General features: G+C 45.4%; 1 protein-coding gene across 1 annotated transcript in view; it reads right to left on the reverse strand.

The window, feature by feature from the left end:
• Nucleotides 1-7011: 7011 nt before the first annotated feature.
• The window catches only part of rtn4r (reticulon 4 receptor), a 34790-nt gene continuing 23101 nt past the window's right edge, over nt 7012-18700 (reverse strand). The window contains exon 2 of the mRNA XM_062543971.1: nt 7012-9151. Coding sequence (XP_062399955.1) covers nt 7737-9151 — 1415 coding nt within the window. The 3' untranslated portion in view covers nt 7012-7736. The remainder of the gene's footprint in view (nt 9152-18700) is intronic.

Below are 18700 nucleotides of genomic sequence, written 5' to 3' on the forward strand. Positions count from 1 at the left end.
ACATGGAAGGGAAGGAGTTTGTGCAGTGTGCGCATACCTTTCTAGTGTTAGCTGCCACAGCCATGTCAATGGGAGCGGGAGCTGGAATTTGGTTATTCTTTTCACACGTCCCGAGGGAATCTTTCCGTGTGATATGTGATGAACACATTACAGCACATCAAAGGGATTCCTGCTGGCATCTGAAGTATTTGTGTGGTTATGCATAATTGATGACACACTGCATTTTATTTGCTCTGACTACTCCGTGCGTAACTTGTTGGCAGCGCCGTGTGAACGTTCAATGCTCCGACCGCACATGCAGTCAGTTCACACATAATGTAAGCTTTCGACACTTGAGTTAAGCATCGTTTAAGTTATGGCGGATGTTTTGATCCAAACGTGGCACAGGATGATTTTTCAAAAATTAGCATTTAAATGGGACATTTTTGTATTTGTGTTTGTGTTTATTTTGAAGATGGCGAGAGAAGAGTCTAATGGCGCTGCTACCCCTTTTCCCTTTAAAATGTTCCATTACTTTGAACTGAATGTTCAAGACCAGCATGTGGATCTTCTCTGCTGTAAACTTAACTAGTTTTTTCTCCTAATCTGTTACCATTTAGATTGATTTTATTTTTTTTTTCAAAACATCTTAGGTGTTTCCTAAAGCTATAATGATTGTCATAAAAATATGACATGCATGGTATGAATAATCCCAATACTTCAATCAAAATGTGTATAACCCACAAGGCATATTTGATGAAGTAGACCGTCTTCCTTACTGTGAAATGACAGCAAAGTTATAGAGCAGAAACAGATGATGACCACATATTCAGCAGGTCCTTATAGATCATGACCGAAAATAAAATATGCATTTACAAACTCCACTGCTGCGTTTTCTGATCAGTGTTCTGTCTCTCGCTGTTAAACCACTGCAGAAACAGACATATCATTTTTGGCTGCTGTCCCCTGCAGTGTCCTGTCCATTTTATGGAAAATGACAGCAATGCTCCCATCAGCTGGTCTTCCAGGGGATTGTGGGATTGCTCGTGGTGTTATTATGAGGCTTATCTGGACTTACGGCTGGTATGGAGATCTCTGCCAAGCTTCATTGATCTGTTGTGTATTTGGTAGGTATAAATGCCGTTGGTGTGTCCATGTGAGTTGGACATTTTGTACAAAAGGACATTTTAGGACACGAGTTCATATTTAGCGTGTCAAATCAAGAGTAAAGACACTGTTTTTATGCATAGATATTTTCCCTATCTCTCAATCCTATTGGCCATCAGCCTAATCTACTCCAAAATCTCTTTAATCATGGTTTGCAGGCATCTGTTTGGGCTGTTTTCCACCTTCAACAATGCTGGGCCCCTGCATTCCATCTCTGGTTGGCAGACCTGAATGATAAGTAGTTATTAAAACCACTGTATGAATAAATACTGTACATACCATCATACATACCGACTTGAGATGTCATTGTCTGACCATTCAGAGTTAGACCGCCAGTTGCTGTGGCAACCTTGAACAATTTAAATAAAAATGCTGAAATGGGCTAACCTGGCTACCCCCCTAGCACTTCTCAAATGAGACGTGGTCTGGCAACCAGATGTTCATTTTCTCATATTTGAAAAAAAAAAAAAAAAAAAGCCCATCCGTTCATTGGGCACCACGGATGTCTATCAAATGCGTCTGTGCATAGCTCATCATGGTCTTGCTTTCTCCCCTGTTCTGTGATTGGTCTCCTATCTCAGTCAAAAATTAGGGCGGTAGTTTCCAGACTGCCTTAGCAGCGTGAAGGAAATCACCGCGCAAGGCAGGATGGGAACACCCAGGCTAGAAATGGGCACATCTATTGGAGTTTTAAGGCACTGATTCCTTGATGATCCCAGTGGAGCCTGTCATTCATGTAAATATCTTAAGCTGTTTGTTTTATCTAACTGTGGCTAAGTGCAGCCGGCCTGCACCCTGTCAAAACTTGGATGTCAGTATCAAACATACCTTCTTGACCACACTTAAGAGTGTTAAGTAATTCCAATGGACTCATTTTAGGTTCTTCATCTATTTTACCACAGGCTACAGGGCTGTCATAATTTGTTTTTGTAAGGCTAATCTTTATTGCTCCCTTAAAATGAAATGTTCCTGGTGTTTAAAATGTCATGGCTATCCTTAGCCCTGGCTTAAAGTTAATCTCTCTCTCTCTCTCTCTCTCTCTCTCTCTCTCTCTCTCTCTCTCTCTCTGTCTCTTTTGTTTCTCTCTCACATACAGAATTGCCTTCAAGTGCAGGTACCTCACAAGTCTTAAACTACTACCCATTTTCCAAAAAATGATTATAAACACTGCTTATTTTATCCTCAGTGGGGCCACAAATTGCCTCAAGTTATCGTAACGACAAAAGCACACTTTACCGGACTAATCTCTCCACACAAGGCACAGCAAAACTTGCTCACTCTTTATCCCAAACTGATTGAAATGACTAAAGGTTAATGGGTTTACATTCTGATCCCTACAACCAGCAACAACAGAATGCATCAGTTCTCCTAGTTATTTTAGAGTTAGCAATTTTTCCACAAGCCTCCGTGTTCAAACACCCCGGTGACATTGATGAACCATCTGTTCCGTCTGTGTCACCTCGGGCAGCCCCAGTGATGGGCATGGCTGCGAGCCCTTTGACACCCAGAGCCCTGTGATAGATGCTGACTCAGCGATCGCCACCTGATAATTATGCTCGGGCCACGACAGGCAGGCACATCTGCACACACTCTCTGTAGGTCAGAGCACAACACCTCTGGACTGGACACAAACTCTCCTTTCTCTACGTTCAGAATACATAGCCATTTTGTTTAAATTATGCTTTCTGGGTATGCTAAAACATGTAGCAGGTGCATATGTGGTGAGTGTAAATTACAGGTGATGTATGTAGCGAATGTAAATTACAGGTGATGCTTATACAAAGCCTATATTTCTGTCTATACGATCTGCTGGTTCATACACATACATTACCATCAAACCTATTTTGTATTAATAGCAATCGAAAGAAATCCCTCTGCTGGGAGTGGTTGTGTTGTGTGTAGTATATCAGCATGGCCTGGATGGATTATTACATCAGGCGCCTCTGGGCCCTAGAGCCCCTCCACCCCACCCACCTCCAACCGACGATTCTATCAGGGAGCTTATAGCCTTTCCTGAAGTCCCACTGCCACTGAGGAACACTCTGTAAATATTCAAAGACCTTACATACAGTATGGTGCACACTGCACAGCATCCATTTAGTATCATAATGGTTCTGGTTGAGGGCCCATTTATCTCTTTGTAAATTGCTGGGAGCCTTTTAGGGTCAACCTTGTAGTCAGTGGAGTTTACTTTATGTTGGTTTTCCTGGACCCTGACCCCCTGTCATCTGTGGCCCCCCTGGGCCGATGACCGGGAGGCCCCGTGTATTAATCCAGGCCTGAACATGGCTGTCATGTGGATGAAGGCATGCACCAGCAAACAATGTCAAAGACAATCTCTGACAGCTAGTCAGGCTTACATGTAGCCCCGCTAGTCAGGCTTACAAAGAGCCCCTTTGGATATTGTTTTCTTATTTGACATCATTTAAAATATTTGTTTAAACAGTTTGCGTTTCAGCCGTTCTCTCTTACATTCGTTTTTGCTCTGCATCTTTTTTTGTTTGGAAGAATTTAATTGGCAGGCTGTTGTGATTGTTGTAACAGTCATAATTTGTGGTGGCGTGGGGCCTCTCACAGCCCCTGAGGACTCTCGAGAGTTAAGAGGCTGAAAAAAAAAGAGTCATGTTTGTCATGTGACGTGGGGCCAGAGCACGGGCTCCCCTTGTCTTGCTCTCTGCAGAACACTTATGTGATGCTCTTGTGCCGAACCATTTAATGGCATAACTGGTCAATGTGTTTGCTGTGGTTTCCAGACCGTTTGCCATTGTCACTTCACATGACGATAATTGGTCTTTGAATCTACTTGATAACTTGAGAGCCCTTTGGTTAGTCATGCATGACCCTGGGATTGCAGCACGATGTCACTTGGAGAGGCTTGTTTGAGTGGAAAAGCAGTCGTATGTTAGCACTTGAAATAATCGGCCTTGGCTTTCTGCATGGGGAGGCAAATGTGACATGCCACTTGCCAAGTGAGGCTGATGTCTGTAGAATGGAGGGACTGCCACTGTTTGCTTGCCATTGACAGCACTGACTCAGGCTTCTCTACTTTAATGAAAGCTCTCTAATGGAGTTATGCTACATGACTGATTTGTTTTACCTGGTCAAAGGGTTGGGTATTAGATCATTGATTTTGCATTTGTAATTGCATAATTGTTTTATTGGAGAAACTGTAAGTACCCGTATTGGTGACAATGTGAGAAATATACAAACATGCCCATACACTCCAATCACATTTTTTTGTGCAATCCCACAATTTCCGCTCTGTCAACTTAGAGATATATTCTTTGATATTTGAGTTTACTGAAGCACTATACTTAAATTGTGCAAATGATTTTCTTTGTATGTGCAGTCATTAGACATAAGATTAAATGGTGTTTTGTGCTGCCGTATTAAATCCCTGAAACAGGGCCTGATTGCGCAGATGGGGTAGTCTATGATTGAAGCTATTTTTATTCCTTTTTTTCCCATTGTGATTGAGAGATAAAAGTGCTTTGAACCAGAACCAGACGAATTGAGTAGCTGTGCCTTTGCGGCAAGAGGGCTCCAGTTCCACAGGCACGGCCCAAGCAATCGCATGTGGCTGTGGACTCACTGGGTTGACCTTGCCGTTGCCATGAAAAGATAATCAAGGAGACTCGGAGCATGTTTGTGTGCCATAATCATAACCGGATATATTGGTGTGTGTGGGCACTGGTGTGTTATGTATGTGGAGGGGGGTTTCGATGAAGGTTTTAGCCTCTGGGCCTTTGCATGAATAACATCAAACTCATCTAAAACAATTGGCAAAACCTTAACATGTCAAAAGGCATCTGCCTTGAAGTATGGAGAATGATGGTCTATTTCTGACACAGAGAGTGTCCATTTATTTTCCCTCTTTGATTTCAACTATGCTCATTCACACCACATTTCCTCGCTGTCATTGTGACATTCCCCATGGTTTAATTGGTAGCAATGAGATGCTCCGGGGATTTGAGGCAATCCGGGGTATAATCCCTTGGCATTCTGTGAGATAAATCCAGGATTTCCGACAAGATCTTGACTTAATTTGCACTGATAATCTGCCCAGGGTAATTCTAGCCATCAGATATGCCAACAGCCGTTGTCATGTGCAGCGCTGCATCTCCAGCCGAGGTGCAGATAATGGAACGTATAGCACAATCATCTCCATTAAAGAGAAGAGTTTGAGCAAAGCCTTCTGAGGACATCTGCAATTATCCCACCACTTGACACTCGCCCAAAAAAAAAAAAAAAAAAAAACACACTGGACACAAGAGTGTTTATCTTTAGATGCAGATAAATATTCCCAAATGAAGCCAATCCCTTCCGGACAAATGTTTTAGTATGCAGCGAGGGTGCTGTAAATAAAATCAATTTTAGCCTTCCGCAGATCCCCTGTCAGGTGCCCGTGGCACAAAATGCAAATATCTCCGCACTGCACTGTACCAGCGCTGTGAGGGAACTGCTAAGGGTAAAAGTGCAGTGATTACCGGGGCCCAAACACTCTCACGCTTTATGGACTAAACTACCAACGCCATTATGCACTTTCACCTACATATTTTTGCACAACAGGAGCATCTTCCGTCTTCATTATAGCGCAGATATCTATCAAAGTGCTGCTTTCGTATGAAATAAAGGTCAGTCCAGAGAGCGTTACATGGAGTTGGCGGCGTCTGAAAGAAATAGAGTTGCTTCCTGACTCACCTCACCTTTGAGGGGGAAAAATCCATGAGGAATAAGACTTCCTGAATGTCAGCGCGAGAAGGTGGGAGAGCACCTGTGACTTTGGAGATGGTGACCTTTCCTCTCCGGTAAACATGAAAGGCAACGTTTGCCGCACAACATGCCACACAAACACACACACACACACACACACACACACACACACACACACACACACACGCCGCTTAAATTCTGTCTGGAAGCACTGGCGGCCTATGCGGGCTGGCTAAACCACGAGGTGCTGGCCAAAGCCATTCATACTGGAGTGTGACAATCTCTGGGCAGCCAGAGTCCCATGGAGTGAGGCGGCAGAAGTAGCTAAATGTGGAGAACTGGGATTTGATACGAGGCCAGATTTGTCAAAGCACTGGGTCATCATCCGCAAACAATGAACATATCACAGCGGGCTGACCATCTGCTAGCGAGCTGAGAGGAGATTGCACGCCGCATATAGTAGGATAGTCGGTGGTGTAAGGCAGCGTGTTTTCCTCGTCTACATCGGATTACATGGGCATTTTTTTTCTCCCTTTTTTGGGAAACTACAAGTCTTGCCATTGGTAATGGATGAAGTGGGGGTGGAAACCTCCACTCTCTGCTTCTGTTGTATTTGTCTACGTATCGACACAGTTCTCATCACTGGCCTCAGCTGCTCTTCAGAAACCCATTGTGAGACATCAAAGTGAATTTTTGAAGCAGCTCAGCCTAAATGGATTTCAAAATAGGTTACACAAGTGTCTGCTTTCTAAGCCTGACTCCCAAACAATGAACGGCATATGTTAATAAATGACTTGAATGAAGACAGCTGCTGAATAAGATAAACCGGGTATCAAAGCTGTGTTTTACAGCTCAACAGGTCCGACAAGTATTTTCAGAATAAATCAAATTTTCCCAGTGACAGGAAATAATCACCAACTTTCTGCACATCATTTCAATTTATGAAATATGTCAGCAACTGAAATATTAATCCTGTGTTTAACTTTTTATATATATAAATGTTGTGATGATCAATATAAGGCAATGACCTACTGAAAAGTGAACTACTATGTTTTCCGTTGTAAAGCTGCAGACATCAATAGGGGGTAGCTTTTATAAATACCTATTCATTAGATATAAATGAATATACTCCATAAAACATCTCTAGAAAATGAGATATTTTATTTATAATATATTTATACTTGTACAACACTAAAATAAAATGCATATCTATAATTCCATCGCAGTCTTGGTGAACATTTAGACAGCATTCCTCAACAAATGCCATCTTTAACCATGGTGTGATGAAATCAGAACTCATATTTGGGGAGAATAAACTTTTCTTTTCTTTACTGAAATATTTAAAAACATAAAAAAACGCAACAGTTTTGAACAAATGCATCACTTTGAGTAAAACGTAGGGAACAGAGATCCTGTCACCTCCCAGCTCTTACAACGCCAACATTCTCTGTGTGCATTCACTACTGAAATCCTTTTTCTTCATCTCCGTCGTGTGCTTTTCCTCTGGGCTGTCAACTGTCGTCTTTGTCTTCCAGTACAAACTTTGCGAGGGAAGTGGGGAAGGGAGAACTCTCCAAAGTGTTGCTTAGACACAGTACAGTAAAGTACATACGACAAACATGTGGGCACCAATTCTTTTATATACATTAAATCTGATGGGTTCTGTAAAGGCATCCATTTCTTTGATTTATCCTCAACGTCGTCGCCGTCGTTGTTTGTTTTTTTTTTAATTCTTTTGTTCTTTTGTCAGTTTACGCAGCTGTGGCTCAAGCCCGCATTCCGTCTCACAGTCTCTGCCTGCGCGTAGAGCTTCCTGCAGGTTCGCCGTCATGAGCATGATGAACAAACGACTTTTTTTAAATTTTCTTTAGCATTAATTAAGACATGGTCACCAGGAGCCAGAACAAGGGCAAAAGGACAAGGCTCAGGGTGTCCACTGTAGATCCCTGACCTTTAAGACACTGAGTGTCTGATTTGGGCTTCTTCACACATTTCTTTTTCTTTCTGGAGGGGGCTGTGGAGGGCTCCAGGGTGTCTATCAGCTCAGGCTGTACGTTTCCGAGAGACTGGTCCAGGCCGTTGGATAATGTCCCCAAAGGCCCATCATTCAGGCTCTGCTTGGTGCGGGTGTCGTTTTTTGTTCGCTCGTCTCGCGACTTAGTCTTTGATATGTTTTCCTTGTCCTTCAGGGGGTTGTTGGTGATTTGGCGACTGTTGTAGGATGAGGGGTCAGGGATTGTTTTGCTGGAGATGATGGACGACTTGTCGTAGCCGGTCAGACAACACCTGGGAATGGGCTCCCCCAGTATGTCGTCTGACGAGAAGAACTTTCCAGAATGGCTCTTGGTGCTGAAGATACTGGTTTGGACCTGGGACGGGGAGTCGACACATCCCTCCAAGTCGCCTGTTTTCAGCCTTTTCAGGTCCTTGCCTGCCAGTGTGGCTGGCACGTGGCACTCGAGCTCAGAGCTCGAGCCTTTGAAGCGTTTGAACCACTCCCAAAGGGTTCTGGCACGGCAGTCGCAGATCCATTGGTTGCCATTTAGTCTGAGGTATTGGAGGGAAACCAGGGGATCCATCGTCTCCCCCGTTAAGACAGTTAAGTTATTAAAGAAGAGGAACAATGAGGTCAGTTTGCTCAAGTGGCTGAAGGCCCGCTGCTGTACAAAGGTGATCAAGTTCTGGTGCAGGAGCAGTTGGTCCAGGTTGTTGAGTCCGCGCAGCATGTGGTCCGTCACCACTTTGATCTTGTTGTTGTACAGGAAAAGGATGGTGAGGTTGGCCAGGTCGAGGAAAGTGTCGTCGTGCAGGGCGAGCAGGTTGTTGTCCTGGAGGTAAAGCTTCTGCAGGGAGAACAGCCCCCTGAAGACACCCACGGGCAGCTGCGACAGGCCGCACCGGTGCAGGCGCAAGGTGTGCAGCTTGGTGAGGCCCTGGAAGGCGGTGGGGCTGATGATGCGCAGGTTGTTGTTGTCGCTGATGTCCAGCTCCTCGAGCCGCTCCAGGCCGAAGAAGGCGCCGGCCTCGATGTGGCTGATGTTGTTCTTGAAGAGGAAGAGCACGGTGAGGTTGCGCAGCGAGCTGAAGCTGGTGGAGCGCACCACCGTCAGCTTGTTGCTCTCCAGGTAGACGCGCTGGCTGCGCACCGGCATCTCGGCGGGGATGGACGGCAGGCTCTGCTGCTGGCACGCCACGGTGGGACGCGGCTCGCTGAAGCACACACACTTGGCCGGGCAGCCCTCCAGCAGTGGCACCAGATTCAGCCACACCGCCAGCACCACGAGCCTTCCACCTGGAGACAGATTAGGGCGGAGAGAGAGAGAGAGAGAGAGAGAGAGAGAGAAAAAACACACAGTGGTTCAGTGCTGGGTCAAATAGAAGTCTGTCCATTTTCTCACGCAATCTATCCATTTTAATAGCTATTAAGTGTCCATGAAATTTAAATGCTTATAATCACTGAAGATATAACTAAATTACCAACTTTAATTATTGTGGAGCAATTATGAGCTGAGAGATGGCGGATTATGATACATAAGACTTCACAGAGACAGTCTTCACCCACAGATAAAAACGAAAAACCTGCTAATTGACTTTTCAAAATGTGAAAAAGGATTAATCTCTAAGGCCTAAGTTTCATTTATGAAGATTATAAAGAATCCCGAATTTAGGTTTGATTCTTACATAGGCTCTAACACAGCACATGTGAGGAAACAGAAATCTTTCATTTTGTACGGTTCTTTGTGATATTGCCACAATTTAAGACAACAAAAAACATTCTCCATTTCCATTCCAGCTATGGATTCTGTCAGTTGGAAGGACAGAAATGCCAGTCAGCTTGGACGCTAACATAAAAAGCGTTTCAAGTCAGCGGATGTTCACCATTGCACTTTATAATGCATCCAAAATGGCCGTCTGCAATCTGCTCCACATCATAGCACTAAAAGCCGTCTCTGTGCCAGGGGACCTATTTCTACCGCTATACCAGCGAAAGCACGAGGAGTTGAGAAATCGCCCAGAGTCCCCCAGAAAGTGATTAACTAAACACGGGGAGGGTGCCTCGCGCAGAATTAGCTACCGCTAATAGGGTGGACGGAACTAATCTCGTTCCAGCATGGTCGAGGGTTGACATTTAGCCTGTTGCGTCAAGATAAGTGTGGTTGGTCTTTCATGCTTGTGTGGTGCAATGTGTGTCTTTTTTTTTCCATTGGCGAGGAGAGAGGAGGAGAGGGAGATGTGAGATGGGAACCTCCTGGGAGCCCAGCCTGTGTGGGCATGTCGTCTGAAGTGCTTTTTAGAGTGTTGCATGGAGATAAGATGACCCTGCCCTAGCTTTGGACAAGACGTGTGTGTGTGTGTGTGTGTGCCTAGAGAGAGAGAGAGAGAGAGAGAGAGAGACAGAAAGAAAGAAAGAAAGATATAGAGAGAGAGAGGGAGAGAGAGAGAGAGAAAGAGAGAGCCCTTCTTTGATGCGTTGGGGTGAAAAGGGATAAAGGGATCAGCCCATGTTTCTTGACCATAATTGCAACTAATTTCCATGGTCTCTGTGACCTAATATGAGTAAATCATGATATTTATCTCTCTGTCAAAGGCCTTATTATTCACTCTGCTGAAGGATCTGCTGGCAGGAAACATGATAGAGCTTCACGAAAAAGGGGGGAAAAAAACACAGTAAATATTCAAAGTGAGCCAACGAAAAAAAAAAAGACTCTTTTTAGATTTCAAATGACACATCTAAACACACCAGATCTCTTGAATATCCCACCCTCCCTTGTTTACTGTACCTCTCAATATGCTCTACCAAAAAAAGTTACTCAAAGAGCACCAGTAATTTTTTTTGTTCCTTTCGCCTTGACTTTCATCAGCCGTCATAGGCTCCCGCGTTTCCTGTCTCTGTCGCTCATTCTGGAGCCTTGTTTAATGGAGCCTGGGCGGGCGTATGACAGCACCCCTCTGTTGCACATTCTCCCTCCATACCCACTGTCACGCAGCTGGGCTCCTCCGCAGCAAAGCTGTCATATATCCCAGTCATTTCTGCATCACAGCCCTTTTTTTCCCCCCTCTTCACTATTTCCTTTTTTTATTTTGTTCATGTCCCTTCTTTTTTATATACAGCATGCTTCACGAAACCTGGGATCCAGCCTCTACCTTTCTTCTCTCTTTTTTTCATATAATGTATATGCCAGCTCCCGTAAGTGCGGGCGCGGTGTTGGTGCGAGGGGTTTGTTAAGCGCCTCCCGTCTAGCTGCACTTCAACCCTTTGCACCCGCTCCTATTGTCCTCTATTGGGTGCCAGTGTAATCCCCCAAATTGCCTGCCAATTATTTCCGCGCACCGTCTCATTCTTAAACTCGTGCCCGGTGCCTTGGCCTCCTCGTGCTCACCCGGCATCGTAGACCATTTAGCTGTTATTGACCCCGCACACACACACACACACACACACACTGCATGGTCTTTTTCAACTTTTTTTTGAAAGACTTCACTCTTCCAGGGTGGGACTTCCTCGCTAGCAATTTCTCTGGGATCAAACTGCATGGCCTCTGCATGACTTCACACTTGTCTTCTCCCTCGGCGTGTCTGAGGCAACACAGACGATTTCGCCACACACTGTTCCCACATCCTCACGTGTGTGTGTGTGTGTGTGTGTGTGTGTGTGTGTGTGTGTGTGTGTGTGTGTGTGTGTGTGTGATGAGGGGGAATCATGTGACAAACCCTATTTGTTTTCAGGGCCATGACTGTCAAGACCCCCCAAGCTCTACTCAGTAGCTTCTGATAAGTATGGCACTCTGCGCGACAAGACTATTGGAGGAACAATCTTCGCCCACACCGAGTGAATTGTTCTCTTTATGTCATTACAGGCAGGCTTAACAGCGTACTCAGTTTTGCATGAAATGCATTGATTGCGGCTCCCTCCTCATTTGAAAAGCACTCAGCCATGTAAAAAGAGACAGGGGGAGGCATGCAGAGCCAACAAGCCATTGATAAAAAAAATAAATAAAAAAAAACAGTCGAAATTGGGGATACCTCTCTCTGGCGTCTCCTTAATTATTTGTCGGCATCGAACAAACGACTCCAAAACACGAGAGAAGGCGTAAAAGGCACGGGGAGGGGAGGTACAATGCAGCAGCCACACACTTGAGATCATTGTGGAAGGAGAGAAACGAGAAGCGTTGGGGCTCCTGTTAGCACAGCGCAGCAGCGTGTGACAGCTTGACTAAGAGCGGATTTGCATACGCCCTGGCAGAGAGCGGAGTTGCATACGCCCTGGCAGAGAGCGGGCAAAGGGTGAGAGCCGAGCGGCATCCGGAGCCCGCGCCAACACCGCGCTCCATTGTTGATGGAGACAAGAACAACGCTTGTTTGCGGACCTTTTGGGGGGTGGTGAAACGCGAGACGGAGGCTACAGGGGGCTTTAAATGTCTACGCTGCCGTACATTACACTCATGACAAACGGTTGGATTTACAAGAGAGGGGACCAGACAAGAAGAATGACAAGGGGGTTCTGTGGAGCAAGCAGGGAACTGAGGAGCCCAACTGAAAACATCCAATGGCAGTCCAAGAGGAGGATGGGATCTGGAGTTTACCAACAGCTCATCCAATGGCAGGGAAAGAGGAGGATGGGATCTGGAGTTTACCAACAGCTCATCCAATGGCAGGCCAAGAGGAGGATGGGATCTGGAGTTTACCAACAGCTCATCCAATGGCAGGGCAAGAGGAGGATGGGATCTGGAGTTTACCAACAGCTCATCCAATGGCAGGGAAAGAGGAGGATGGGATCTGGAGTTTACCAACAGCTCATCCAATGGCAGGGCAAGAGGAGGATGGGATCTGGAGTTTACCAACAGCTCATCCAATGGCAGGGAAAGAGGAGGATGGGATCTGGAGTTTACCAACAGCTCATCCAATGGCAGGGCAAGAGGAGGATGGGATCTGGAGTTTATCAACAGCTCATCCAATGGCAGGGCAAGAGGAGGATGGGATCTGGAGTTTACCAACAGCTCATCCAATGGCAGGGCAAGAGGAGGATGGGATCTGGAGTTTACCAACAGCTCATCCAATAACACAGAAAGGGTTACTGCCAGTGCTGTAGTGATGATGGCCACAAGTACTGGCTGCTAGCCTAGGCCTACATGGGTATGCACATGAAATAATAACTCAAAAATGATTCTGTATAACATCACATCCAAACAACATTCTGAGTGTGGTTAGCAAAATACCTACAGTAGTTTCCTGTGTATTAACCTCATTAACCCTTTATAAGCCGCAGGACAGTGTTTTATGGAAGTTAAAAGAAACAACACCATATGAATACAATAGTAACTCCCCTCTGTGTATTAACCTCATGAATGAAGAAACTCAACGTATAAGCCGCAAATAGTTGGGAAATTACAACACAAACACAACACAAACGATGCATCTTGTATTTACAAAAGACCTACAGTATGGTTGAGTTATGTACTACCATATCACCAAGCCTGGCTTTGCCATGGTGATCAAGCTGCAGGTGTAGCACTCAGGCTCAAGGCCAAGTGTGGTGGTGACTGCTCTCTCCCTCCACTACAAACTCCAATCAGCTATCAGCTTTTCATTCAGTTGACCTCCACTACAAACTCCAATCAGTGATCAGCTTTTCATTCACTTGACCTTTTTAAATCTCATGGATGGGATAGTTTTCAGCAAAGATTTTAGAACAGAGCTCTGTTCTAGAATCTTTGGTTTTCAGTGTCTCAGATGCTAGTCAGGCTACTGGTTTCACTGTCAAAACCAGATGCTCTTGAAACATGCCAACATAAATACGGAATGAGATATTATAAAACATTTTATGCTATGTCACTACTAAGTTATATAATATGCTGTGTGCTGAACTGAAGTACAGAAGGAAAAACAGAGGAAATGAGAACAGACTTCAATTATTCAACTCGCGCTGACAACGACACAGACACGAGCCATAAGCTTAATGCAATAACGGTAACAAATACCGCACCCCTCTCGGGTTTTAAATCGCCTTTTAGCGCAGGCCACTGAGAGCCACACTTTCCCTCTTAGCATGAGACAACACCTAATGGATGTATAGCCCCCGGGCCCCCGCCTCCCCTCCCCTCTCCCTCCAGCCACCACAAGAGCGGCCCTGAAAACCTCTCCCGCCCCATTAGCGGACACCGTATCTCTGCTGTTGTGCGGAAATCAGCTGCACTGCTGGATATGCGCCGCGCGCGTCCATTATTCGGTTGCAACCTCGGCACGAGGGGGGGGTATCCCCCCTTCCCCTCCACCACCACAACCAAAGGGACTACAGATGAAAATGAGCTCTTTTGCTAACTCTGGCACATTTACATTTTGAGTGTAAACAAAGCATGTTAATTGATGTGCATTGTCCCTTTTAAATAAACAAATAAATGAAACCAGCACCAGCACCAGCACCAGCACCTAAGTTCTTTTTTGATTTAACAGGGCCTGTTTCATTCATTTAGTTATCTATTTATTTTATACAGTAGGAATGGCGGGGCGGCGTGTGAGATGGCTGCTGACGCTGCAAGGCTGTTGGTCCGGACTGCAGACGAGGACACTGATCAGCGCGTGGAGTGGAGCGGAGCAGGACGAGGACACTGATTGGTGCGTGGAGCAGATCAGGACGAGGACACTGATTGGTGCGTGGAGCAGATCAGGACGAGGACACTGATTGGTGCGTGGAGCAGATCAGGACGAGGACACTGATCAGCGCGTGGAGCAGAGTGGAGCAGGACGAGGACACTGATCAGCGCGTGGAGTGGAGCAGGACGAGGACACTGATTGGTGCGTGGAGCGGAGCGGAGCAGGACGAGGACACTGATTGGTGCATGGAGCGGAGCAGGACGAGGACACTGATTGGTGCATGGAGCGGAGCGGAGCAGGACGAGGACACTGATTGGTGCATGGAGCGGAGCGGAGCAGGACGAGGACACTGATTGGTGCATGGAGCGGAGCAGGACGAGGACACTGATCAGCGCGTGGATCAGAGCGGAGCAGGACCTGCCGGCCTGCTGTCTGACATCACACTCGTCCCGGCAGATGGCTCATACATAACACAGGGAACCGGCCGCACGAGGGGGGGGGAGAAGGGGTGGTGCTACAGGGGTGTCCGGAGATAATGGGGTGGGGGGGGGGGGGTAAAGAAGGTAGATAAAGAATGAACAAGATCGAGATTAGGAGCTTTGAGATCGACCACCAATTATGACCGCACTTTTTTGGACAAGTTGTCTCGTTAGAAAGATCAAAGTTTGGAGGATGAGAACAGGGGAGCTGGCGGTGGTCCAGATTCACGGGAATCTCGTGGCAGAACTGGGGGTTCTGGGGTAACATTAATCGAAAGGGCATGAAAATAACTGGGGATTTTGGGGCAACATTAAACCGAAAGGGCATGAAAAGCCCAATGTTGATGAGAGTGTGGTTTCTGTCTTGATGAGCTGCTGGGAGAACGGTCTCCCTTTATCTGAACCGTAGCCTGCCAACTCTCCACACCTCTGGTGTAGCCATAGCAACAGGGAATACAAAGCTATTTAAAAAAAAAAAAAAAAAAACCTTCCAAATATTTTGATGTCCTGTCTTCTTAAAACTTGGCTGGCAAGACTCTATGAGACCTCTGTTACAGTAATTTGTTCCTGAATGCTCCACCGCATAGTTCAAAAAAAACATTAATAGACTGGTGAAAGCAACAGAGCATCATCCATGTGATCTTTCACTTGGCAAAGACGAATGTGTGAAGTAAGTACTGTAAGTGAAAGAAGGGAGGAAAAAAAAGAATACTTTAGAGATACGGACATCTGCTGAGTAAATATGAATGGCTAATCTAAATATATCCCTGGGCCTGCTGAGGAGGGGAGATGGAAGTGTCCTAGTTTTGTGCACTGTGCCCATAGCTCCACTGCAACATGGTGGGACGGATATACTTCTTGCCTTTTTTTTTTTTTGTTTGAAAGGGGAGCACAGGGAGGAGAGGAGGTGGCTGCCTAATTAATTTTAGCTTGTGCAAAAGCTTTCCCCTTAATGTGTGCCAGATGTAGAGAAACGCACACACAGAGACACACACACACACACACACACACATAGACACAACCACACATAAACAGACACGCACACCCACACCCACACAACTGGCTTGTTGGAGGTGCCCAAAGCACAAACACGCCACCTTTTTTTGACTTTGCAATTAATTGTGTTCCAAATGAAGCCATCAAAATGTAATCTCCAGCCTACAAAAACAACGTACTCCCATTGCCCCAGACTGAAATATAGTGCATGTTTTTAAAGCCTTTATTAGCGATGGAATTCAATTGGAAGTTTGCGGGGTTGCCAACCTTTTGAGGGTAAAAAAAGGCATTACCCTAGAATGAAAGGAAATAAGCCCCTAATGATTCACCGCGGCTTCAGCGGCATGCAGCTTGAGCTTCATCATCAACACAGGCTTTTTTCAATGATGCTATCATCTCCCTTGTGAAGTGCTTTGTGAAGAATTGAGAGTGATGATTGTGTGTGTGTGTGTGTGTGTGTGTGTGTGTGTGTGTGTGTATGTGTGTGTGTTTTTGTGTGTTTTTGTGTGTGTATGCGTGTGTTGTGTGTGTGTGTGTGTGGGGGGGGGGGGGGGGTCTCTGGTGCAGAGGGCCAACATCTGATGTGAAACATTCATTCATACTGATAGGACTTCTTTTATTCTTCGCTCCCTGCTTCGGAGGTAACATAAATGTGACAGGTTCACTAACATCGAGATACGTGACATGCCCCACAGACTATTATGGCACAACGCATAACAAGCTTCCCCCATCTTGATCCTTTATTGAAATAATTAACCCCTCAAAAAGTCTTGTTTGTAAATAACAACGCTGTCAAAAATACTGTATTGATCTTTCTGGTTCATGATTCTCTGTTTTCACCAACATCTGCTATACGCTGCTGAATGTATATATCAGCATACTTCCTACTTCCATTATGAACGCCCACCAACTACACATTATAAGTCATTTCAATGAGGCAGAAATATGAATTTGTATTGATTTAGGGGTAAACCACCACTGACACGTTCCTTATTGCCTTGATGTGTCAAGTAAGCTCTCCTCGCGTCGCCTCAGGTTTTGCAACCTTGCACTCTGGCGGAGCAGCACGCTGACTATGCTGACAGGCGGCAAATGTGTGTCATCCGCCATCACTTCAAGTTGACGGAGATTGGGCTGGACCCAAAAGGTATGCTCCGACAAAATGGAGCTTAATGCATTTGGTACAGCGTGTCGGCTCTGCCCTTGGAAGCTAATCTATATGTTGGGTGCGAGGAGGAGGGCACAACTTCCTTCCTTCGCCCTGCAAGTTTGTAATCATGCAAAAGTTGTCCGCGCGTCGAAATTCAACACACATCCCTCTGAGGCTGGCAGAGTAATGAGTCTCTGCACGCAGAGCAGAGCAGAGCAGCGCACCTGATTAAAGCGTCATGCGGAATGACTTCATGTTCTCTTAATTACCTCACGGTGAGTGAGTGAAGACTGTAAAGGATAGAATGAGGAATGTTCAATGGTATTATTCATGAAGTACTGAAGGTATAGGCCTACAGTTATCCACATTGCTCTTCAAGGCTGAATACGGGAAATGTGCAAGTCATGGCGCCAGCATAAGTATGCTGGAGGAGAAAGTGGATTTTGTCTGCTGAAAGAGTCCTTTTCACTCAATGTTATTGACATGTGCTGTCTTTCAGGGGTTTAGTTTCTGGTTGGTGTGTCTAGTTGGTTCTACTCAGAGATTGATATTTGAGCAAATCAAATGAAAGCCCTCCATTCCACGCTCCTGAGACGAAGTGTTGATTGCCTGAAAGAGGGAAACCTAGTTCAAGCCCCATTGCTTCCCACTCAATGGCGTCATGTGAGGTTTGGTAGACTACAAGTCGTCTTGAACACAGCCACACAGCACTCTTCAAAGACCAAGCCGCTGCTATTAGCTGGTTTGTACGCTAACGTTGGATTGGAAATCACACACAGACACAAAGCACTTACAATTCTTCGCATTATGTTGCTATGACAAGGTCATTTTTGGATGTTTTAGACTAAAAGAAACAGTGTATTTAAAAAAACAGGAGTGACAAGCTGACTTCTTAAGCACATAACCTACACTAGACAAATAACTGTAGGAATGAAAGAACAAATAGCTGCATTCAACAAGGTGTAACAGATTATAAGCAAGGATAAGGATAACACATTTTAAACAATGCTGATTGGTTCCACGTCAACTAATACAACTGAATTTGGACAAATTATACTGAAAAACAAAACAAAATACATTGCTAAACAAGCATCCCCTGCACACTGTTTACAAAGAAGCTACAAGCATAATCAGCAGAGAGAGAGAACAATAACCTATTTTATGCTGGAATCAAAACAAAATAACGTCACAGACATGAAGAAGAATTGGAAATGTAGAGAAAAGATGGCGGTTTCTCTCACACCAGCATCACAGTCAGTGAAACACCACAATTCTCTATAGGAAGACTGTATAGGAGGGGAGAGAAGAGGGCCCTTGATGCCCAGGGAGGACTGAGGTACCCCACCTCTCCGCACTCTGAACTAATTCTGTGCAGCCTCTCAGAGATCTATCTAGTTTCCATGTGTAAACACCCTTGAGGCGGTTTGACCTGGAAAGAGAAAAAAAAAGCCTCAGCAAACTGCACTGCTTTCATCTCCCTGCATTCACTACATGTAAATCCTGCTTAGGCTTTTTCATCTCAAGAAAAGAGAAATGGGCTCAAGCATTTGCAAGACTTCTACCTTGAAAAAAAAAAACATGCTGTACTTATCAACATTAGACTGTGATGAAGCACTTTTAAGCTACT

This window comes from Sardina pilchardus, chromosome 8 (genome assembly GCF_963854185.1).
Source record: "Sardina pilchardus chromosome 8, fSarPil1.1, whole genome shotgun sequence".
NCBI classification, from domain to species: domain Eukaryota; kingdom Metazoa; phylum Chordata; class Actinopteri; order Clupeiformes; family Clupeidae; genus Sardina; species Sardina pilchardus.